The sequence below is a fragment of the Apis florea genome, unplaced genomic scaffold (assembly GCF_048593485.1).
Source record: "Apis florea isolate Af1SG1 unplaced genomic scaffold, ASM4859348v1 contig_2190_pilon, whole genome shotgun sequence".
NCBI lineage: Eukaryota > Metazoa > Arthropoda > Insecta > Hymenoptera > Apidae > Apis > Apis florea.
Window position 1 is genome coordinate 698,127 of NW_028256541.1, and position 27,831 is coordinate 725,957.

At 22.6% G+C, this 27,831-nt stretch overlaps 1 protein-coding gene across 2 annotated transcripts in view; it reads right to left on the reverse strand.

Annotated features, from left to right (window-relative positions):
* 5-HT7 (5-hydroxytryptamine receptor 7) overlaps positions 1 to 27,831 on the reverse strand; it is a 244,495-nt gene that overhangs the window by 193,424 nt on the left and 23,240 nt on the right. For both annotated transcript variants that reach the window (XM_086915893.1, XM_086915896.1), the window contains exons 3-4: positions 27,380 to 27,623; positions 13,212 to 13,424 (exon numbers count right to left, since the gene is read on the reverse strand). In XM_086915893.1, the coding sequence (XP_086772019.1) occupies positions 13,212 to 13,424; positions 27,380 to 27,623 (457 nt within the window). The remainder of the gene's footprint in view (positions 1 to 13,211; positions 13,425 to 27,379; positions 27,624 to 27,831) is intronic.

The window sequence follows — 27,831 nt, forward strand, 5'->3', positions numbered from 1 at the left end:
TTTACTGTTAATAAAAGTTCTATATCTAAAACAATCAAGAGCAAAATTCATATACTAATCAAGATTTATGTTTATCATATGAATTCACAAGGTTCTAAAGTTTTGTTCGTTCAAGAGTTTGGAAGATTCTAAAATGTAAAGTTCAAAAGATTTGGAGATTACAAAATTCTGATGTTAAAAAGTACTAAGGTTTAAAAAGTTCTGATTTTGAAAGAGTTCTATCAAAACGTTCGTACCCTCTAAAATCCCCTCCATGCTTATCTCACGAGATTGTAGATCTTGGGTGGGGCATACAAGTGGCCAATAATATCGTGGACCAGCTTTCTGATTGAACGATAGCTTCAAGCTAAAGAAAATTCTTAGAATTAAACTGAAAGGTTACACCATCTACAATTCGTTATTTCCAAGAAACGGATCCGCGAGTGTTTGTAATAATTCTTCTTAAATAAGATGATGCTGATTGCCGTTGAAATTGGTATGGCTGGAAAATATTTCATGTCCCAAGACACTCCATCCACGATATATGTTTGTAACAAATATACAATTTCAAGGATCTTCCAATTTTTCTCTTAAAAATTGTATTGTTTTCGCAATCATCTGTGTACCATTTATTCAATATCTTGATATATATATTTGATATTTTTGTATAAATTGTAAAATAGGTTAGTAGATAGTAAATGAAATAATATTATAAATATTAATAGAAAAAATTAACAGAAATTAATTAATAAATATTAATGGTAAATAATAATATCCTAAAAAATATTTATTATCTTTGCCTTTAAAATACTAAAAATAATTTTTAATTAACAACAATTTTAATACCGAATAAAATAAATATACAGATTGTCAACTAAATAGAATTGCTTATTTGCTTTATTTATTGTTATATGAGAAACATTTTCAGCTCTTATGTATGATAATAATAAATAAATAATAAATCTTATATTACAATAGATTTTTAAAGTAGTTTCTATTTGCATCAATGCATTTGAAATCGTTCTGACTTCCAGCACAGATATAACATATTGTGTATAAAAAAAGAAATATTGCCAGAACATATGAAACAAAGAATCATTATTGTAATCAATCATAGAAATGATAAGAAATGTATAGACTTGAATCAAATAATTTCGAATATTCATTTTTGTTATAATATATAGTTATTTGTTTTAATAATTCTTAGTATGTATATTCTTAAATATAATAGTTTTTTTTATTTTAAGAATCAATGAATTTGACTAAAAATATTCTCTATATATTATCAGCGATGGAAAAGTATAATATGCAATTCAAGAATATAAAGATAAATTTAAAATTTCTGAATCACATTTTCTATCTAATCCAGAAAAATTATTATTTTTAAATTGTAAATCCCTCTACACATAAAAAGTTTTTCTATATTCTTTTCTATATTCTATATTCTTAGAAATAATAAAAATAGAATATATAAAATGCAATAGAGATATTATCCTGTATATCTAAATTTCCATGTATATTCGTAAATGAAGATAAATAGAAACGATACATAATAAATCAGACATTCCTAAAGACAAGAAAAGGGAGGATACGAAAAGACATTTCATTAATTCAAATGTTTTCACCGGCAGACAAAAAGCATTATCAAAATCGTGATTTTATACAAAATGTTTACGAAAAAAGTATGGAAACTGTGACGATTATCGATTTTCACGTGGACCCGAACATCTCGACTTCCTTTCATCCCATTCTTATCATTCCTATCTGCTTCTTTTTTTCCCTTTTTTATCGTTTGACCATTGTTAAGACCTTCAGGATTGTTATTCGATTTTCCGAATTTAACGCTGGTCCTGTGTTTCAAGCGGTATCTACGAGTTATCTCCGAGAGAAAGATTTCGAAATCGTTTATTACGAAATCTGACAACGGAGTTCTTACTCACGGAGAACAGAATTATGGGACGCTAGAGTGGAAGCAATAAAACCAGAGAGGAATTCCGATTCGCGTACTTGTGTCTGATTGAGATCGTTTCTAGCTGTTAAGGTTTAAATTTTCGTTAAAGAATCGGGAGATTTATCGTTTCTTCGCAAGAGAAAAACTTTATCTTGCAATAGTAAAGTTATTTTTCTTTGATTTATGTAACTGTATAGAAGTTTTTTTTTTTTTATATATAAGAATTATATAGAAGATTTCTTTATTTTCGATTTAAAACTCAAAGGATTGAAGAAAAATATACGGTTCATATTTCTCGGTTGCTAAAGTAAAGAACTGTTTTTTCTTTTATTCGATGTACGAAAATATTTTCATATGATATTTTTTTCCTTTTTATTTTTCATTCGAAAACAAAAGATAAAAAACTTTAACGCAATTTTAAATTTTTTGTATTTATGAAAATTAAGAATAATAATATTGAATAATGATTAATTTTATCATTATTATCAAACCTTTTTGTAGTATAAAAAATTTAATTAATATTTTTATGCAAATGGAATAAATATTGAATATCGAGATACATTTTTAATGCAAAACTATGATATCTTATGTGAGATTATACTGTAATATTAAATTATATATAAAGATTGTAAAAAATTACATTTAACTAGATTCAAAATTAATGGAATAAATGATAAAATCGTCCACATAAAATTGCCGTTTATATATAAATATAATTTCATTGATACATTTAATATTTGTTATTGCGAGTTTTATGTAACATTAAATTATTTGATCAATTTTTTTTCTTTATTAATTCTTTCGAATCTTTATATTATGAATTAATTCTATTATTATTTAAGTGAAACATTAATAAGTTATTTTTAGATTAATTTAATTTTTTTTCGAATTTTGCTTTCTAATATGATGATCTAATATAATACTTTCTAATATGAAATCCTATGCTTAATATGAGATAAAAAAAAGGAATTGATTTTTAATTTTATAATAATTTTAACTTAATTTAATTTTAACTTTAAACGAAATCTCATGTTAGCATTTTAAAACTATTAATTTTGCAGCTATTGTATTTTTCATATTTTTAAAAATATCTATGAAAATAATTTTTTTCTTAAATATGTATAAATATATGACGAGTCTCTAAATTTGTTTCTTTTTCACTTTTTATTATCTGATGTAAATGAAATATGGATAATTATATATTTTTCAAACATATTAATAAAAAAAAACAAAAAAAAATGAATATTTTGTACAATATTTTTTTTAACAGACAAGTCTTTTCAACATTCACAATTAAAAAAAAATCCAAATTGTTTTCGACACAAGAATTTTCAGCTGAAACGAGAAAATCGATAGTTTTTTCTTTGTAAATCATTTTGCCCGTAAAAGCACACATCAATGTCACAGTTGCTCGAATATCTCTGCATTTTTTTGAACGTTGGGAAAGGAAATTTATAGCATATTCCATAAGCCTACGAAAAATTCAACGATAACGAGTATCTTTACGTCAGCGTCTTCCCAGCGTTTCTCCCCATTTGCATTTCCCAATTTTGGTTTTTATATGGCAATGTGTTTTAATAAAAAAATCATATAATCATAAATATAAACATTCACATATAATTGTAATAAAATCTATGAAAATTATTTGTTTTTCTAATACTAATGTAAAATATAAAATAAAAAAATTTATAAAATTAATTTTTTTATATATCAATTCAATTTGATATATTAATATATTAAAAATAATAAAAAATAAAGTATTTCAGAAAAATAACGGCAATAGAATTTATCAAAAAAACTTTCTTTATAAATAAATATATATCAATTTATATTTTTAATATATATTTTTTAAATATATATATCAATATATATACATCAAAATAGGATATACATAAAAAACAAAATAGATATCAAGATTCTATCAAGATGATATATTAATATAATATTTCTAAAGTAATTAAAGTAATTAAAATCAAAAGATGATTCTAAAAATTAAAATAAACATGAATATTGGTATGGAAATATTAGATTTATATAAATTTAAATTATTTCTGATTTAAAAAATAAGCCTCAATTGTTATTTTACATATTTCATATATTTTAATCTTTACTTTTTAATTTGTTATTTTCTTCATTTAAACTTTATTTATTATAGGTAAGTAATAATGTTATAAATGAGACACTGATTAATCGTGTATTAAACATTATATATTCATAAGAGCGATTTGTTTGATTTTTTTGATATTTAGATTTAATTACATATTTTAATTCTTAAAAATATCAATCGTTTCATATATTTTACGAATGAATTTATCTCATATTTACATTTACAATTATATATAATATTTAAAATTAATTGAATATTAAATTACAGAAAAATATAATAAATTAAATATTCGTAGAAAATAATTAATAGTACTTGCCATTTAATTCAATTACCATTTAAAATAATAATAATTTAATATAGAAAGTTTTCTAATGTTATAATAAATAATAATTGTCGAACACAAAAAAAAGGAATTTTTTAACAAATTTACTATTCACAAAATTGTAATTATATATTTTTCTTCATACAAATGATTTAAAAAAAAAATTTGAAAAAGATCTATATAAATAACAATATTTATTTTTATTTTTAAGAAATAACAGAGATATTCGAGAACGAGGTTGTTTATCCCATATATTATAAAAAATATGCAAGGAAGATCTAGTCGTGTCGGATAAAATTCTAATGATCCTCGATAAATATCTTCTTACACTGTGACGATCCTTTTAATATCGCAACAAAATATATTTAATGCAAAAAAGATAAAATTTTTATTTGAGGAATTATTTTTAATATTATAAAACATTTATATTCTATTAATTCATATGATGTCATTCACATAGAATATTAAAATTTCCATTTCTATAAATATTAGGTAGACAATTTATTATTATAAATAAAATTATAATTTGATAAATATGTATCTTTATAAGATGTATCTTTATAAGAAGGTAGATTTTATATTATGAAAAGTATAAAATAATTTTTATAAAATCAGTAAAAATTAATAATATTAAAAATTCCTATTTTAATAATATTAAAAAATTTTTTAATTAACAAAATAATAATTAAAACTCTTTTTACCTTTATATGCCTATATGTAATAGATTACTCTATATGTAATAGATTATAATATATATTAATTTAAATAAAATTTCATATCTTTTATGTGCAGTATAAAAATGAATAATTTGAAATAAATCTTATATAAAATTTGAATTCAATATAATATATTAGATATTAAAGGTAATATCTGAAAAATATTTATCGAAAATTCGAAAATCAATATTATTTTATATTAAAATAATTAGTCTTTATCTATAATATTATAATGTATATTCATGAGCAAGAAAATTTGTAATACTTGACTAAAATTTAATAAAATTTTAACTTTTTAAAACTTGTTACATTGTAATTGTATTACATAAATTTGATATTTATAAATAATTATTTATCATATATGTTAAAATTGAATTTAATGATTTTGAATATTGCACAAATGAAGTGTCTGAACTAATGATATTGTGAAGAATCATCTATGATTGTAGAATTGTACAATTGTTTGTATTATGAGCTTGGAATGAATGAATGATGATTTATTCTAATTATTTGTGGCTGATTGATGACTGATTATAACGTTGATTCTGACCGTATTCTGATATATCTATGATGAATTCTATCTGATTTAGAATACTGTCACGAGTCTTGATTTTTTCTTCAATCATTATTTTTCATGAAAATGTAAAGTTGCATTGGAAGGTAATATCAAAGAATGGACCTTTGCAGGTTCACGTTGCAGTGCGTAGGAATCAAGATCCTTACAATAGTTTGTATAATAGTCCTCATGCACAATTCAGTGCACAAGTGGTCATCGCTGTTATATCTCGATTGATACAAAAAATCTAAAAAACGTTAGGGAACCTGTTCGTCAATTGCTAAACTATTGAAAATGGAGCCGTTGAAAATAAAATTTAAACTGTCTAGCCGTTTTACAAGTCAGTCTTGATTTTGTTCTTATCAATATATTTCAAATTAAATAAAAAAAATAAAAAAATAAAATTTATTTAAATATAGAGATATAAATGTAATTTTGGACAATTTACAAAAATTATTTTTAGTTTCTAGAATAAACTTTGATTACTTTACTGAAATATTTTTGTAATTAACTCTTTAATTTCGAACAACGAATTTAACTCGTCTAATAAAACGAAATATAATATTGAATAATGTGAACTACGTTTATTATATGAACAATAATAATAAATAAAAATATTAACTATTGTATAATTATTATTAGTTATTGTATTTGTTTATGATTCATAAAAATATGAAACAATTTTGGATGATTTGAAAAGTGAATTTTAGATATCAAAATGATAAATATATTTAATACGTATATTTGATATAATACATGTATATTTGTTAATGAATTATATATAACTATTTCAAGTTTGCACTAAGTAGAATGAGAGACAAATAGATAGAAATAGATAATAGAATGAATTTGTTTAGTCGAGTACGCAATATCTTATCACTGTATCGAACTTGAAATGAAAAGATAATGAATTCATATCTTTTTAAATAAATAATTAATTATTTCAGAATTTTAGTTTGATGACATAATGTACAGATTATATTGTATAATATTTGTTATTAACAAAAACTTATCTCGAAGCAAGTTACAGAAAATTTCAGGATATTTGATAAAATATTATATAATTCATAAGTTATATGACTACTTTTATCTATTTATCAAAATCCATTAAAACAAATTAAAAAACAATGATATAAGATTTTAAATTAGAAAGATTGAATTGTTTTTCTACATACATTTTGCTTTTTTTAATTATACTCACATATATGATACTCAAATAAATTTGAATTAAAATATAAAAATTAATTTGAATATATATCAGTATATTAATTGGCAAACTTTTGTCTCTATTTCATTTGTATTCAATATTTCCTATTTTGATATAAAATTTTTAAAATCTAAAAAAATATAATATAAAAAAATATAAAAATTCAATTAGTAGAAATTTAATATTTATATTTTATCGTATCATGTATTATGTTTATTAAAAATTCATAATAATTCATAATAAATATTCTTCTTTTCCATATTGTTATTCTATATTAAACATATTTTTATTTATTAATTTTTTCGAATAAATCATTTTATTTTGATAAACAATTATCATTTATTATCATATAATTTAATTTTATATGAAGATTATTCAATTAAAATTTTATTTTAAATATATATTCAAATAATAATTCATCAAATTTTCGATTCAATTTCATGATAACTAACAAAATGTTATTGAAATAAAGTTGTTGAAAAAAAAAATTCAATAATAGTTTCAGCGAATGTTGCTTTGTCCTTGTTTTTTTATTTAATGCGAATATCGAAAATACAAGAAAAAAAAATTAGTGGATTCGTAATAGATTTGAAATACAAAGCGTGCAAAAAATAACTATGATTCTATATCTCTGAATCGATGGAAATTTATTAAAAATTTTTACTGCACAAATGATCTTGACATAGATTTTCAAAGTCAAATTTTTTTTTATTGTGTTATATTCAGTATTCGTTGTAAAAACAAAAATTTTGTGAATTATTTTCTTTAATATATCCATGTTTTTATTGAGATATTGCAATGTAGACAATATGCGATTGACAAACTAACTATATTATACATTAGCTTGCGAAATATGTGGAAATTCAATAAGGAAAACAATTACGTCCAAAGAAAATATCAATTCAATGCGTTTTCCATTAGCTAAATCAACAATTTATTGATAGGAAATATAATCCTAATGCTGAACAGAAATAATTGAGATTTATAATATAGAACTGATTTACTTAAATAAACTGTAATTATTTTTACGATAGTACATATTTAACAAAAGATAATTTATTTAAATGAACTATATTAGTTATATAATGTACGTGCATAACAGATGACACTATGATGTTTCAATTAATTTATTTGTACAATATACAATGAATTAGAAATAGATCTATTATATAAATAAAAATTCGATATTATAAATCTGAATAATTTCTGCTCAAACATTAAAAACAAAATGTCTTAAGTTATGTCATTCTTTTCATCAATTCTTTTAATTCTGGAAATAACACATATTTTAAAAAGCGTTTTAACTTGTGTAATTCATCAGCAGAAATCTTATTAAACTGTATAAATCATTTAACTGAACACATACAATTTTCTCCTTTGATTTATTCTTATTTATCGAGCTATTATTGAAAGCAATGATAGTCTGTTCCTCTTTCACTGTGAAAATTCTAATCTCTAAATATTAATTTCTGATTAATAAATTGTTGATTTAACTAATGGAAGAATTGAATTGATATTTTTTTTTAACGTAATTGTTTTCCTTATTGAATTTATACATATTTTGCAAGCTAATGTGTAATTAGTAATGTGTAATTAGTGTATTAATCATATATTATTCATGTCTATCGTACATATCATGTATTATTTACATTGCAATAGTTCAATAAAAATATAAACATATTGAAGAAAACAATTTACGAAATTTTTGAATCATTTTTCAAAGAAACGATCATTTGCGACCTATGACCTATTTCTTTAAGATTTTTGTTTCTTGGAATGAATATTAATTATTTCTTGGATAATATTATTGGAATATTATATGATACAATAAAAATCTTGAAAATTTATGTAAAGATTTTTCCAATAAAATTTTTATCGATCTAAAGATATAAAATTATACTATGATAGCCACGATGCTTACTTTTTTTATACATATGTTTTTTATAATCCGTAGATTTGAATTAAATATAGATAGAATAATTATAATAAATATGAATATAATATTGAATATGTATGAATATGTATTTTTTATTTGTAGTAATATGTGATATTGAGTTTTATTAATATAATATTCAATTTCGATATTTATTATTTTTTATTATAATATTAATAATCTCATGTCATAATAAAAAACATTGAATCAGATAAAGATAAAAATTTATCATTGACTTATATTCAGTAATCTGTGAAATTCAAATTCAATAATTCAAATGACTCTTGTACATATGAAAATAATTGAAAGAAGCAAGCTTATAGAAAAATACATTTTGCAATTCATAATAGATATATTATTATTGGAGTGTGTTTTAATTTTCTTCTATGGATTTTAAGTAAGCAGATCAAGTGTCATAATGATTCATCTATTTTAAATTATTTTAATTTACTTATTTAAATAGATTTCAATTTGCATTATAAAAAATGATAAAATTTTTCTTTTTTTAAAATAATATAAGTACATTATATAATTATTGTTTACTTCTTCGCTAGAACTGTCTATCTTTATCTTTGACATTATGAGTTTGGCCTTCTGATATCACATTCTATATTTTTCTTAAATATTTAAAATCATGAAAAAAGGGATTTTATTTACAAACAAAACGTGATTATTTTCAATTATGAAATCATATGAAAGATTGCATCTCATTATTTCAGTAAATCTTATTGCTCTTTTCTATTAATCGAATTAATATGTTTGTCCATGTTGTTGATAAAATAGTACGCTAGAAACAAAAATATATGCGAAAACAGACATTCCTCTCCTATTTTTCAAATCAAATCCGCATTCTTTCCGTAATACTTCTTTCTAGTAATATAATAGTAGTATATATAATAGTATATTAAATTACATGATATTTATAATATATTATATGTTATATTTCTCCGAAATTTCCTTTGAAATTTAGAAATAGTCATTTGTATATTTCTATTGTATTTCTATTATCTATAGTGATATTGACATATTGATTTTTGAGGTGCTGTGTTATACAAGAGGTAGTGCTATATGGTACTATTGCATGTCTAACGTTCTCACTCTATTCTACCGTTTCACTTTATCTAATACAACTAGTAGTAACAGTTTACAACTATTATTAGAACTGATATTAGTATCGAATTTACCAATACGAATATAAAAATTTCCGTTCAATATCGATACGTATCAAAGTTTTAGATACTTGGTATCATTTTTCGATATCGATATCTTTTAAAACGATATCAAACTAATACTGTATCAAATTAAAAACTGTCTGATATTCACAGTCTGACTTGGTATTAGTTAATATCGTTTTAAGAGATATTCATATTGAAAAATGATACCAAGTACTTAAAAATTTAAAACTTTGATACTTTGATTAATATTTTAATATCGAATATTAAATAATATTGAATAATATTTCAATCAGAACACTATTTATAACTCGTAATTAGATCTTAAGTATATGTATGTATAAATTTTTTTTTTTCGTTTTGGTATTTAAAATATCAGATTTGTATAAACATTCTATATATTAATTTGTGAAATGGAATTGTACATAAATAATCTCAATTAAATCTTTGAATTTTGCTTTGGCAAATATTTTATAATATCCTAGTTTGTCTGCAGTATTCCGCATTGATCGTATGCCGATCTTGAATAGTGTCCAACTTTTTTCAACAATCTTTGCCATGCCAGGTAGGGATCAATTCCAGTTTGAAATCAATAAGCGTAATAAGGGAAATAAAACAAAAAATATTATCAGCATTCTTTTTTTTTTTTTATTATACATTATATTGAAATTTTGGTTCCAAAATCATTTAAATTTCAATTTCAACCCTATTAATAAAATAATAAGATTAATAAGATTTTTTCAAAAGATCAAAACACATGAACAAGACTTGATAAAACATTTTCACTAATCAATAACGGATTTATTAATTTCTTAAATTAAATTAAATTATTATTATAAAAGATTATTTCTTTTTTACAACTTTAAAACTGGAAGGATTAAAAATAAAATAAAAATATAGTATCAAATCGTAAGTAATAACTTGTAATTAGCAATTCTCATAGAATTCTCAAAAATTCTAATAACTTTCTATCATGTTTAAAATTTTTTAATATTTTGAAATGGAAACAAAATCATATTTAAACAATTTTCAACCAAAAGCAAACAATTTCATGATATTTTCCAGCTTCTCTTTATTCACTGACTCAAATCAAATTCTCGAGAGATTTGTATTGGCGATTCACCTATATAAACCCCACCTATAAACTCAACAACTCGGCAAAATCGCGATTGTTAAACAGTGTTGAAATGTGAAACGGGAATAGTTTATCGGTGTTATTTTGCCTGCAGCCACACGGATTCACGCGGAAAGTTTGCCTACCTAATTTGCGGCGGACGATCGCGAAATCGTCGCTCATTAAATCGTCGACAAACGTACGATTGCGTCCAGCAGAGATTCGGGAATTCAACTCTTTTGTTTTCCAACACGCGCGATGTTCCAGTTGGTAGATTGGCAAAATTGCACGCTTTCGATGATTATTATGCTCGCGTGCATCATGATAACTGCGTAATCGCCATTCTGGAGCAAGTTTCGATATCCTTTTACCCTATTGAAAATAATGAAATTCAGTAGTCACGATACATGAAGAGAGAGTGATAACGATTGATTGCCATCTTATCAATATTCGTTCTTATGAAACATGAAATTATTATTCGTAATAATTGCGACCATTTTGCGGAATTATTGTATATAGTGAATACGATGATTTGAACCTTATCAGAGATTTTTTTTAAGCGGTTATTTTACGAAAATTAATTCTGATAAGATTATTGTATGGTAATATAATATTCAACAAAATTTTTTTCGATAAAAATTATCAATGTCCAAATTGATAGATCGTAATGCTTTGCAATTACGCAAGAACTATTTATATTTGCAAGAAAAATTCTTATAGAAAAATGTTATTCATTTATCTAACATTATTAAATCATAGCAGATTCGTTCTACGTCAAATATATATCCAGATTATAAAATAAAAAATAAGAAGCGGAGAAAAAGGTTGCAATCGTGGTTTTGAAACTAAAAGAAATATTTATTAATTTTAAATCACAAAATTTTTTATCGAAAATTATTTTGTTCACTATATATGTATCTATTGCGTATTTATATTATATCTATTGCTTAATATGAATATGTATATTCCAAATGTCATTTTTCATCATATTTCTGTTAATATCCATTAAATGTTTCGAGATATTTAACATGTTTCTCTCTTAATTATTAAAGTCTCCGTGTATAATATCGTATGTTGATTATGATTCAGTAGCATCATATATCTGAATATTTTAAACGATGAATGCAATTGCACATATACGTAATATGCATTTTATGGTATTATATGAATATACGATATTTCACGTATATATAGATATACATACATATTTGAATATAACATATATTCAAATATTCAAATATATAAGGAATAAATGTTCTAATTTTGATAATAGTCGATATCAAAATATTATGAATATATAAAAAATTAACCATATAGTAGAATTCTTTTTACATTTATCTTCGTATAGAAATAGAAATTATTTTCAAATTTTATTAAGAATCTTATTTCTTAATCGGTTCAATCAAGAAAACTCAACGTTTAATCGTATTGAATTTCTTTTATTCAAATTGATATAGTAGTTCCCATTTTATTATCCACTATCTCGATAAAATCAGAATGCTTATCTGAGCAAGTGACTTTTACGATTTAATTGAGCGAAATTTAATTTAAAAGAAACAACTATGAGTCAAATAAAGTCAGTATTAAATTTTTTTCAACGGTTTGACATATTTAACATTTTATTTGACATATTTGAACGTCACTATGTGTTATGTCTCATTTTTAAAAATTGATGCGGATAGCAAAAAAGATTAAAATGAGCAAAAATCCAAATACTAAAAGCTAAAAATGACTTGAGAAAAATTTTTCTACATTACATAATTTGATATTTCTTTTTTCGAATTTTTAAATTTCATAGATCACACTCATAGAGATTCCAAGCTTGTATATTCAAAACTACAATCAATCGATTAACAATTAATTATTTTTTTCTCATAGTACAAAAAAGTATATATCTTGTTATAGAGAATACTAATTGTTAAACGAGAAAGACAATTAATTAAAACGTTTTAATAATTAAAACGTTTTATCGTTGCAAAAATAGCATTGTATTTAACCTGTTTCGAATAGAATGATGCATGCGTAACATTTATATTAATTTGTGATTAAAAGATACGAAGGGCGAATTGATCATGATTTAATCGGCAGCCCTTGAAAGGATCATAAACAGAAGAAGAGCGAGATTTATCGGTTAAAATTAATGTTGCTACTCACCGTGGTCGAGGCGCTCGAACTTCGATGTTGCTTTACGGGTGGACTACCATGTCCTGTCTGCACATCGGAATTTAATTGACGGTTCACAGTCACTGGCTGATGCTGTTGCACTGTTGGCTCTATGTCGAAGTAACAGTGTGCTTCTAAATGGCTCTGCGCCCTTCTTTCTTCCAGGACTATCCTACGCGCCGCGCAGAATATTTTGTAGTATACCTGAAACAGAGAATGTATGAATCCATATTTTAATTAATAAAATAATGACAAGGAATTGTGGTTACATTTTATTATGAAAGCTTATATCTCGAATTAAAAGAATCTGATCATTTGTTTACATTACATTTACGTTGTATTAGCTTTTTGAATTTCAATAAAATTCGAAAATTTGTATTAAATTATTTTTTAAAAAAGTTCCTGTTTTTATTTTAATTTTTATAGTTTAGAGGAAAAACTGGAAGAATTCCAATATTTTTGAAAAGAAAAAAGAAGTTTTTGTCCCGCTAACCAATATAATATCTCGAATTAATTATCTGTAATGTCATGCAATCCAGTAGTGAGTAAGAATTCAATTGTATCATTTAACAATATGAAAAATAATTTTTCGAATATAATAAAATTTATATATTAGCGACACTAAATCTACCAGAACGGTCAAATTAATCGCTTTCAAATTTTTATACATATTTAAACATATTTAAAGTTATTATATCACTATCAAACTTTATGACTTTTCCTAAAATATGCATACAATATATTTCTTCAGTATTTATTTTTAATTTTTTTTTTCTTTCTAAGAAACATTTGTACTTTGTCCTGCCATCACGATCGATAAAATATTTTATTTACTCTTTTCAATATATACAATCAGTATAAAGAAAAGATTATCTCAAAATCGGATAATTGAAAGTAGTAATAACAAATAATAACAAATAATAACTAATAACAATAACAAATAATAACATATAACAATATAAACTCAAGAAGAAAGCATCGCAGAGTATTTCGTGTATAGTTTTTGAAAAAGAAAAAGTAAAGCAATAAAACTTTGACATGAATTTTGTATTTCGTATATGGTGTGATATTCTGTGGTGAATATTTACCATAAAAATGTCAAGGCGTTCCAAAATTATGGAGTTATTAAAACAAATAACGGACATAGAAGAAAACTGTTCAGTATGCGATGAACAAGAAATTTCCCTAACTAAAAACAACATGGAAACAGATGAAGAGCTATTTACAACAAGAGAATTAAAGTTAGATAGCAATAATGAAGAGAAGAATATTATAAATAAGTGTCCACGTTTAGAGCAAAAAAGAAAGAGATTATTGTTGACATCCATAAGTGAGACTGATGTAGATCAAATCATATTTTTCTTACAGTGTATAAAAGCAAACCAACAAAAAAAATGCTTGTGCTAAGTTGCGTATAAATCAATAAAAATCGAAAAAAGTAACAAACATATACCAGAAGCGATTAGCTTTTATAATAATACAAAATTCGGTGTAGACGTGATGGGCCAAATGGCAAAAAAATACAGTATGAAGTCAAAATCTTGTAGGTGGCCTCTCCAAATATTTTTCAACATTTTAAACTTAGCTAGAATAAATGTCTGGGTTTTGTATAAAGAAATAACAGGTGAAAATATTTCAAGCCATTTTTATTCTAATTAGCTACAGAATTCGGCGTTGGGTATCAAGAATCGCGAGAAGAAAACCATGTATTAAAACTATCAAATTAAGATTCGTATGTACGAAAAATTTGTCAAGTAAAATATTGTAAAGATTACAAAACTACGAAAATTTGTTAGAATGCGAAAAATATGTGTGCGGCAAATATACATTTGAAAATAAAATAATTTGTAAAAAATGCAACGAAGCTGAATAAGATATATCTTTTATAAATAAAAGTTAAATTTTATTTTTTTCCATAAATAATTTTAGATATGCATATTGTAAAATTTGGTTTATTAATTAGACACATTGAAAACTAATCTTTCAGAAATATATTATATAGGAAAAACGAAGTTTTGGTTTTTTAAGTTTATAATTGAAATTATATAAAAATAAATTTGAACAAAAATTTTATGAAAGTTCTTCATTTTATATACATTCAATAATAAATTAACCATTATCTACTAATTAAATCATAAAAACGATAACTTTTTTAAGCATTGGTCATTTTAAGCGAGCGCGTAGAAATAAATATACAGAACTATACAGAACCATCAACTATACAGAACCAGTAGATTTAATGTCAAAAATTTTTATTAATTTAAGCTTTTTTTAACTTAGAAATTTTTTTATGAAAAATAGATTTCATAAGAAGAGGCGAATTGAATTAAAATAAAAATTCAATCCATATTTGTATGGAAATAAGTATTCAAAGTAAGCATACTTCATTTCTTTCCATCTAATTATTAATTTATCAATTACTGCTTCAAATAAATCTAAGATACATAATTTGAAATTTCATATTTAAAATAAAAAGATAAGTTTAAAAATTCAAATGTACTTATTATTATTAATTAATTTATGTCGATGTTCAAGTTTAATATTTTATATATTTTAAATTATTATAATTTGCCTATATATATCTTATTCACTTCGAAATCCTTATACATGATGTTAATCGCATCATATCATTTGTTTTTTTTATTTAATATCATTTTCTTTATTTAATATTTGTATGATTATTAAAAAAGATCAATCAAAAATTATATACTGAAAAAATAAAAGATAAAACTAAATTTTAGAAATTTATTTTACTTCTCCATTATCAGTTGACTTTATTATTATTGAATCATATTTTTTTTAAATTAATGCAGATTTTTTTATGAAAATTTAATTTTTTAAAAGTTCTCCGATTCGTTCCAAAATTTAAAACAAATTGAATATTTCTTATTTTTCTGTTTACAAGGATAAAATTTTTGTATTATTTATGTTTAATAGATACTAATCGATAATATAAAATTAGCTAAATTCTGATTATTATTCTTTTATTATTAAATAAGATTAAAGATGTGCATATGTTTAATGGTGGATATTGATTCAAAACTACTAATCACATATCTATTAAAAATTTGAATTCTAATTAAAGAATTATCAGTATTAAAGTCTAAATTGAATGACTTTGAATATTGCACAAATGGATGCCTGAATTGATAATATTATTATTAAAGAATTACTATTAAATCTTTTGTATTATGAATTCTGAGTGAACAAATGAGGATTTATTTTAACTATTTGCGAGTGATTAATGACTGTAATAATTCTAACTATATTCTGATGCGAACTGTATCGTTACTGAATTTTATGTCTTCATCTTTTATATTCTATTCTATTCTATTCTGATTGATCTGATCTAGAAGACTATCGCAGGCCTTGATTTTTCTTTTAATCATTTTCTTTTTAAAACAAATTAAGAGAGAAAAATTAGAGGAATTAATAGTCACTGTTCGTGCCCGAAGCAACGTAATCGTACGTGTGAATTATATACCATTAACTTTGCTGAGTGTTGATTTTTAGATAGTAGTATTTCTCACAAATTCGCAGCAATGCGATCATGTCCGACGGTCGAATCACAATCTGTACACAAGCTGCACAACTAGCTGATTGTCATAACCGAGTGTCAGCGTACGACCTGATCATCACGAGATTCTATTGGAAGTGAAGTTAAGTATTATCGTATCTTCAGTTGAATCTCTTACTTGGGAAGGTCAGGAGTTTCTTGGTGGGGCACGCCAATGACCAATAACATTGCGGGTAGTGCCCGTTTCGCAATATAGTCCAAGGACAAAGAAATTCCACGCCTGAGTTGACTTGTATACAAAGATCGCATGACAAACAAACAGTACAGTATCCTTCCTAATCCCTCAAACAAAGTGCGGTGTTAGCACGCAAAGTCAACTGTGTTATTTGAGAATCGATCCAAACCGACCGGGCCATGCCAAAACGCATAAAAACAGTACTTCAGAAGTATCACTCTTTATTCAGGTCTGTTAGCCCTGGCTCCATGCTGGTCATGGAAAGGATCTTCACAGGAAACTTTCTCGAACAAAGTCTGTTTACAATTTCGTGAACAGTCGCGTTAAAAAGGACGATTTCGAAAGATGGGCCTTCGTGGAGTTGCCCTTCGCGTAGGGGTTAAGATCCTTGTACTCGTTTTCACAGTGATTTATCACAAGGCACTAGATGTACAAGTGTGAAGGAACCATGCTGCTATATGTATCTCTGTAAATTGAGGATCTGGAAAGTTAGTGAAAGCGAATTGTATGTGCTCGTAAATTACTGTTAGACTATTGAAAATACTCGAGCTGTTGAAGATAAAATCCAACCGCTTGTCTAACCGTTTCACAAGTCTTGGTTTTGTCTTTAACAATTAGAATTTATCTTAAAAATAAATTTATTATTATTATTTTATTATTATTATACTATTAGATTACTTTAACCTTTTGCATTCGTATGTCGCTATCCTACATTTTATTATTATATATATGTATTTACATTAGTAATACATTCTAGGGACTCTTGTTACAATGTTTTTAGTTTCTATTTAAATATGTGTGTATATATAAAATAAAATAAATAAATAAAAGATAATAAAAGATTTTTTCCTCTTTTGTTCTGGCCAATTGATTTTATTCCCGAAATCATTTATTTATAAAAAAATCTTCAAAGAAAAATGAAAAATAAAAGACAATATAAATTTCTTTATAGTTATTGTTAAGGACCGAGTTTGTGAAGATCGGCTATTGGTTTTTATTTTCACAGCTTGAGTATCTCCAATAGCTTAACAATAGTTTATGTATTTTTCAAATTTTTTTTTTACTAAAACAACAAGTCAACTTGTAATATATTCCCAGAAAAATATTTTCATTTTGATCGAATATGAAAAAAAATTTCGAGTTGATTGGTAATCTTAAATATAAATAGTGCAAAATAGATAAAATGATAAAATATTGTTTTTTGGAAATTTGGAAATTTTCTTCAATATGAAATGAATAGAGAAATAGAATGAGAAATAGAAAGATAAAATTATTCGTGTTTATTTTAAGATTATTGTTTAGTTGCGAAAATATTTCTAAGAAATGGTACAAATAATGATAAAATTTGTAAGACAAAATATTGATCAAAATGTAAGACATTATTATATAATTATTGTATAAATATTTTGATATATAACCATTAAAAAAAATATTTCTAATATACATATATGACAATAATAAATAGATTATGAATATTTATGCAAATTTTTATGAATATAATTAAAAAAATAGAAGTCAATTATTATGTATCTAAAAAATTAATTATTTTATGATTTCTAAATTAATTTAAAAATTAATTAATTTGTTAATTTATTTCTATTTTTATTAGCTTCTCTAAATTAATTAGTCGATGTGATTAAAAACACAAATTGAGTTATTATTATGATCTAAATTTTTTATCTATTTACATTTTAATGAATTCTCATCAATATTAATTAATTTACAATTATTTGTTTTTGATTAATTGAACAAGAAACTTTACAATTGAAGGAATAATATGTTTTTCTTCAAACAAGTTCTTTCAATATAAAAATTGCTATCATATTATCATAATAAATATGTCATATTTTATTGCATTAATGAAATCTGCAAATGAGAATAAAACTGTTTCCTATGCGGTAGCTCTACAGTATTTAACTATTATATCAATCGATGTGTACGATGTAACGCTCGGTACTACGAGAGTATATACGACTGTTTATTTTTCGTACTCGTTACGACTGTATTCCTGCCAATTATATTGAGGTCTGTTTGCCACACGCTAGACGTTTAATCAATTTTGGTTAGTCGAAAGTCAATTCTGCCGCTTGACCAATGAAAAACTGGAGACATTAACGATCTTCATATTCGTTCAAATTGAAATTCAGTGGATTGGTTTCAATAGCATAACAATTTTCAAAAGTTTATGTGGCGTGTTAAAGCAGTAAATAAAAGAAATGTTGAATTGATATATTTAACTCTTTCATCGTTTAATGCGTAATCGCGTTTATATCAGGCAATATTTCATCGATCATGTTTGAACGAGCAAAAATAGATAAATAGGATATTTTTTGATTGAACGATTGGAGGTCATTTTAACTTGATTGACAATGTGTTTATCCGAGCTAATGATATTTGCACAGACATAAAAATTGCATAAAAGATATTTTTTTAGAAATATTATCTATTGAATTTAAACAAAAAATTTAATTACAAAAACAATTTGTACTTCCTAATATATATAAATATTATATAATATATATAAATATATATAAATATTAAAAAATATAAATAAAAATCTTATTCATAGACTATTTTACAAGAAATTCACTTTTTCAGAATCTTCTGAAAAATTTGATTTTTAATGAAAATTTATATGTAAAACATAATGAATTATACATAATATAGCATAATGAATTATACATAATATACATACAATATATAGCAATATTTTCGGTGGAAAATCTCTTTAAGTGTGTTAAATTAATTTTAAATTTTCATCATTTTTCCTATTTTGAATAGAATTTTATTTGGAAAAATTTTTTATAATAGGTTAATAGAGCACTTAAATTATACAGTTGAATATCAATTATCCGAATTAGTGTTGCCATATTGCATCGTTATTTCCATCATCTTTTTATTATGAAATTAATATAACAATTAATAATATAGTAATTACTTAATGTATAAATTATATATTTTATATAACATATATTAATTAATTTTAATTTTTTTAAATTATAGTAATAATATTCTTGTATTGATATAATTCCTATAGTTATAAATTAGTATAATAAATATAATACATGTATTATTTCATTATATGAACTGTTCAATTATCTGAACAATTCGATTTTTTAAATCATTTAAAGTCCCAATTAATTCGAATAAACATGTTCGTTTTATTAATATGATATATTTTATATTTATATATTTATATTACATTTATATAATTATATTTAAATATATTTATATTTATATTATATATTTAAAATTTTATCCTTTTTCTTATCATTATGAAGTTATATTTGAAAAAACAAAAATAATATGGAAACTTTTAAGAATTTATTTCATTCTTTTAAAATAATATTTTCACGTACAATATTTTATATAAAATAGAATTATTGTTGGTTTTAATAACAATTTTTTAGTTAAACTTGCATAAGATGTATGAAAACTTCTATAACTGATTATACATAAATAGAAACGAAATAAAACTATTGTTTAAATTGTAATGATAGACTGTGCATACTATTTTTAAAATTTACCACATTAAAAATAATTAAACATTGAAAATTTTATTTTTATATTTTATATCTTATTTATATATATTTTTATATATTTTTATATATTTTTATATCTTATTAATTAATATTATTTATTGCACTTTATTATTTACAATAAATATAAATAAAAAAGATAAACATTTTTCATATATTTTTAATAACATTTTTATATTTATCCTTATTTTCTATCAAGAATTAAAAATGAAAATGTTTTTATGAAAATTTTTAGTGACATTACAATATTATTTCGTTATATAATAAATGTTTATTAGTTACAGCATAGATAAAATAAATTATTTTGTTACTGAATCATTAAGATTATATAGATTAGATAGAATTGTTATTTGAAATGATCTGAATAACTATATATTTTATTTCAATAATTAGAATTGTATTTTAATTTCGTTATTAATTTGTTTCGTTAATTTCACATTATTATTTTATTAATATCCCTTCTTTAATCAAGAAAATCAATTATTTCAATCTATACTTTTTATTGTTTAATCAATGAAAACGACTCTAATTACCAAACGAATTCTGTTGTAATTAGAAAACCGATTCAGTTGTAAATAATTGTTACATAATATCGTCAATGGTAATTCCAATTAGATGTACACAATATTGTCGTGAGCAATGTGTAGTCCGAGAATACACTAGGGAATACATTATAAATTTATGATGTTGAATAATTGCCTAATTCGCAGTATAATGGAAAGCTATTCAAACAGGTTCTATGAAATAAATTAATGAAAATGAAACAATAATATCATCATAGTATTACTAAAACTTTCCTTTAAAAAGTAACAAATACCACGAAGTCAATTTTTTTAAAATAAAGAAAAATTGATCTATTTTATCATAATTATTAGCAAATTTTACTTTATTTTTATTTAATTATGATCAATTGTGATTAACAAGAAAATAGCAGAAAAAAGAACTTTTCATCGATTTTAATGATCTTGAAACATATTGTCAATGTCATAATTTTAAATAACTTTTCCTTATACATATTAATATTATATATATTAACGCTGCTTGATCTTAGATTAGTTTAAAGATATTAAAAAACTTTTTAGCATAAAATGACATCTGATGTTCTTATATAATTTAACTTAAAGATAATAAATAATGTCATTAGTGACATCTGATGTTCCTACATAATTTAACTTAAAGATAATAAATAATGTTATTAGTGACATCTGATGTTCCTATATAATTTAACTTAAAGATAATAAATAATGTCATTAGTGATATTAAAAATCTAAAGCTAATTATAGAGGAAACTATATTGAGGAATATATATATATATTAAAAAAATGATCGAATTTTATATATATAATTAAATTTAATTATCAAAATCATTTTCATTGCAAGAAATTATGCTATATATCCATGATATATAAATCCAATGATATTCCATAATAAGAAATGTTAACTTATGTTTCTCACCAAGTTCAGAAATTGCAAGAAGTTTATTTACATGAAAAAAATTGCAAATATTATCATTATCATTAATAAGATTTAAGATTAGATTATATAGAAACAATCATCAGGTAATTATCTATGCCAAATATTTTGCAAATATTTCCGAAATTAAAATATATAAGAACTAAAATAAAACTATTTATTTCAAAATCATTATTTCATTGAAATTAGTGGATTTGGAATTTCTGCATAATTATTGAAAATGTCGTGAATTTTATAGGTTTGAAAAACTCAAAAAGTTAAAAATAATAGATACACATTGTTTTCATCAATTAACATTAATATAATCAAGGATTAATGGAATGATTGATAGGCAAGATCAATGGATCAACGAACGATTGATAGGTAATTAATAACAATAATAAAATAATGCCCATCGATACTATTATTCAAAAATAAAAAAAATAAAATTAATGAGATTGATTTATATAAAAATATGAGTTTGTAAGAATTATGAAAAATACTAGTTTTAACGTTATTCGAATTGTAGAATCGATAATCATTATTATTATTGAATAATTTATCAGCCATTCGTATCGTATGATTGATTGTCTATGTTAATAAAAAAAGTATAATATTTACTAATACACCAGCTAATATAGGAAGTAACAATATTTTTAATAAAAAAAATAATAATTGCAATGTTTATTTTTTCAAATAAACATGATCAATACAATTTTCTTAAAAAATATTAAAAATTGTTAACTTTAATATTCTTTTTTGATATATTTTGTTTGAGATACGTCATGTTAAAAAGCATTTAATTTTTGTTCAAAAAATTGGTTCTCCAACAATTTTTTAAATTAATTCTTAAAAACTCGAAACTGATTTTTATATACTTTGGAAGCTGATTTTTATATAGTCTTATCTAGTCTTATAATATTGTTCAGGATAAATTAGTATAATTTCCTTAAATAATTTAACTTAAATATTTATATTATTATATATATAGTTGCTAATTGTATTATTTAATAATATATATTTAATATATATAATATACATATATATATATATATATTATTATTTAATAATATATAATATAATTAAACAATAAATATATTATTTAAGATCATTTGTTTTTCATTGATTAAAATTATATATATTAAAATATTCTTAATAACTAGATTAATTATCATTTATAATGAAAATAAAAATTATTGTGTAAATTTATGTATATCTATTAATTTTCATATACAATTTTTATTTTTAACAAAAGTTTTTTTTTCTTTTATGAGTAAGAGGAATTTATAAGTAGACTATTATAGTTTAATAACTCTTAACATTATCTTCAATGAGAATGAGAATTGATTTATGAGTAGCTCGATTTCGAGTTAATGTAAATGAGAAATTATAATCATTACTTTTGTTTCATAGACAATCCACTTATTATTTTAATTCATTTTTGAACATATCAATTAATCTTTATTAGATTAAGATGATTAATTTTGTCATCATCCATATGTTATTAAATCTTAATAATGCTTTAACTGATACACATTATCATCATCTCGATTAATTTAATAAAGTTTGTCAATTTGTTATGTTTCTTCGAAACAAGAAGAAGACATTGCCAAAGATTATTTAACAATTATTATCGATTATTATCTTGTTCATTATTTTTTAAACTTTTTAAAATAAAAATGTAAGAAAGTTTAATCAGCGAAATGCGATTGTGCAAAGTTAGGTAAGTTAAATCCTTTGTAAATTATTCCTCTTAATATCTTAAAGCTTTCCGATTTTCTCGAAGAATAATTGAAATTAGAATCGCCTCAAGAATCCAGAACGCTTTTAAATTCGAATTTAGGAACGAACTTCTCAAGTTCCGATAGACTCCATTTTAGACTTCTAATTAAAAACGCTTTAAAAAAATCTACGATTTAATCTCTGAATTTCATGATACTTTGTACTAATGTGTGAATAATGTATTGAGAATAGTATAGAAAATTTCTTCAATTATAATTTATTGCATTTGAACATCAGCATTTTTAAACACGATAAAACTGGAACTCGTTTGTTTTTATAGTATTATTTTATAGTATAGTTTTTATAGTAGTTTTTATAGTCATTCAGAAAATAATGTGATTTTAATGTGATCATTAAGCTTGTTTATTGAAAATTTTCTATTTTTCAGAATAGTTACGAAATATTTGAAATATTTTTTATGAAATAATGCTGAATATGAATAAAAATTTAACATAAAATTTATTTATGTTATAATAAAAAGCAACTATTAAATCCTGTTTAAAAATGAAACTTATATAATTAAATAATTTATTGTCAAGATATGCTTGCATTATAGAAAATCTCTATAAATCTTTACAAAGTTATTCTTTTTTTCTTTTTATTACAAATACTAATTATAATACTACTAGTAAAAGAAGCAGAAATTTAAGTTTTGAATGAGTTATTATTAATAATATTATTCAATTTCTTTTTATTTGAATATGATAATTTTTATATCATATCAAATCTAATCCAATTGAGATTTAAATTGGATATTAAAATACTAAATAACTATTTCAAATGTAAAAAGCAAAGATACAAAAAAATTGAAATCATAAAAGAAATTTTAAGAAATAATGAGGAAATATAAAAATGTAAAAGATGCAATGCCTATTGACTTAAATGCTGAAGCAGTGAAATTCTCAAAATAGTGCTTAAATATTGCAATTAGTCACATATATAACAGAGGAGAAAAATTTGATAATCTAGAGGAAATGTAATAGAAGAAATTAAATATAGTAAATTATTATAATTATATTAATAGATTGAAGAGTATTTTGAAGAATTATATATATTAATACTATTACTACTATTCTGAAGAATGTAAAATATTTCTAGAGTTTTGGAATCAAAACTAATAAAACAAAGAGATATTTGCTTTTTTTAAAGAATTAAAAAATACAAAGCATCAATGTAAATATTAAAAACATAATATAAAATTTAATAAGCTATACGAACAAACAACTAATGACTCTAAAAAATAAAAAAAAAAAAATAATAGGAACAGCAAAAAATATATGATTCAGAATAAAAAATTCGGAGTTGGATAGTAAGGATGATATCAACACGAGAAATGAGAGATTAAAAAAGATCAAGAATTAAAAACAGACGAACTAAACCGAGAAAATTATTTCATAATATAACAAATGATATTAAATGTTTAAACTTATAAACAATAAAATAAATATTAAAATGAAAAGATAAAAATTTATAATTAATCGCTATGGAATCTGAATATGAGGTTTTTTTTTTATTGAAAATGAAACTTGGAAGTTGATAAACTTTTATAAAAATAAAAAAACTGTATATGAAATGAATATTTAAAATTAAATATAAACAACATAATAGCATAAAAAGATGCACGATAAAGTTAGTTACATATAGATACGAATAACGAAGAGGAATTAATTACGATAAAATTTTTGCATCTGTGGCAAAAACTGAAACGATTATTTCGAGCATTTTTAATTGCATGTGTGAAAAATTACATATTTATTAAATGAATATAATTATATTATCTATATAAAAAAAAGCTAAGCGATTTTAGATGGAATAATTATTTATTTGGATGAAGAATATAAAAATAAAATTTGTCTAAATAAATCATTAATTATTTTAGTTTAAAACAGTTAAACAATGAATAACACTAATATCTATGAAATGTAAACAAATATGCATTTTGTGTTCATATTAAAAAAAAAAGAAAATAAAAAAATAATCATAATTATATAATTTGATGATTTATTAATAACATTGAGAAATATAAAAACATTAAACGAAATTGAAAAGATATTATAGAACAAATTTTAAATGAAAAATATAGAATTAATTAACAATACATTAAAAATCAAAATTTAAAAAAAAAATAAATCAATGGGATTCATGAAACTAAATTAAAAGAATTATGTAAAAAGTTTAATAAAAAAACTTGGAATGAAAAATTAAAAAGTTATAAAAATAATTAAAACACGAAAAGAAAAATATGCATTTTAACGTTTTAAACAATAAAAGAAAAAGAAGTAATGAAAAACAAGCTATATAGAGAACTATATAGATAAAATAATATATCTTACAAACACAATTAGATTTAGCTTTCACAGTCAACACACAGGAATAATTAAAATTAGCGAAACGTGTTTTATGGTATGTTAAATATACGATGAAATATGGAATGGTATACATATACGAAATAACAAATGTACATTTGTAAATCTATTTGTGAATACATTTGTGAAGGTTTGTTTAAAATTTCAGAGATCAAATTTATGGTTTAAAATTATCATTTATATATAAACATCATTATAATAACGAATGGATCAATTAGCTGAATGTCAAAGAAACAAAAATTAATAATGCTTTCAAATGATATGAAAATATATGATGCTTTTGAAATAATTAAAGAATAAAATATATGAAAAAATATATAAAAAACTTAAAAATTTCATAAAATTCAAAGATATACAAATAAATCGAAAATGTTTTGCAATAAAGAATTGGCAATTAATTAAAATAAGAATAATACATGTTATAATAAAAGTAAAATCAATATAAATATTAATATACAATATTATATTTCATGCAAAACATTAAAAAATAGAGAAACATTAAAGAACAATTCAGAATACAATTAAGTTTTTACCAAAGAATAAATATTTCCATTTCTTTAAATTATTAATGACTTAGATATAGAAAACAATCGATATAGAACACATCGAAATAGAAAAATCAAATCTTGTTAGGTGTTGTAATTGATGCGTACTTTTATATCTTTTTTAACTTATTATGTTACTATGTCGAATGAGAAAGTTTTATAGATATTGATATATATAATTAAAATTAATTGATAATATTTAAATGACAATTTATCCAAGAATTTTTTTTTTTATTAAAAAATAAAAGTGTTAATAATAAAAATATGCATCTGAACTTTTTAAAAATGTTATTATTACTTACAATTAGTATAAGATGTAGATATTGAAAAAAATTCCCAGATGAAAATATATTAAAAGTATAAAAAACTAAAACTTTGAAGTGAATTTTATTTTCTCCAAAATATTTTTCACTGAAAAAAATGCTCTATGCAGTTCATAATATGAATATTCATTAAAAATCTCTTAAGATTCTCAGCTTAAGAAAATTTAAAAAAAAAAGTTCAAATACTTGTAACCTATTTGTAAACTATTTTTTATATTAAAATATCTAATAACTAGAACAAATCATAAATAACCAAAACAACAAAATAATATTAATTTATTTTTATACTTAAAATAATTTCTAACTATAAAAAACGAAAATATATCGAGATACTTTCATAAATTGTATCCACTTTTACTAAGTATACCCATATAGATATGTAAAGTAGGCGATATCTTACCTGAATCATCACGAATAAAGGTATATAGAAGCTCCCAAGCGTGGCGTAAATCTGGTAGAAGAAATTCTGGCAGACAACGCAATGGGATGGTCCAGTCTCAGAATAAGTGTGCTCATTTCCCATAATCAACAATGGTGGCAGACTAATGCAGGCTGCCCCTAGCCAAACAAGGCTGACGTAGACGATCATTCTTCGTGGTGTCCTTTTTACCCCGTATTTCAACGGCTTCGTTATGGCACAGAATCTATGTCAGCAAGATAAACCAATGTTCGCAATGTTTTCGATGATATTCACTTTGATGAAGCGAAATGAATATAAATGTAACATGTATATTAGGACGGAATAAAACATAAGGATAAAATTCCTTTTTTTTTCACGAATTCTAATATTAAACAACAAAACTTTCTATAGTATAGTATTTATGTTTGAATTAATGCATATTTAAAATTTGT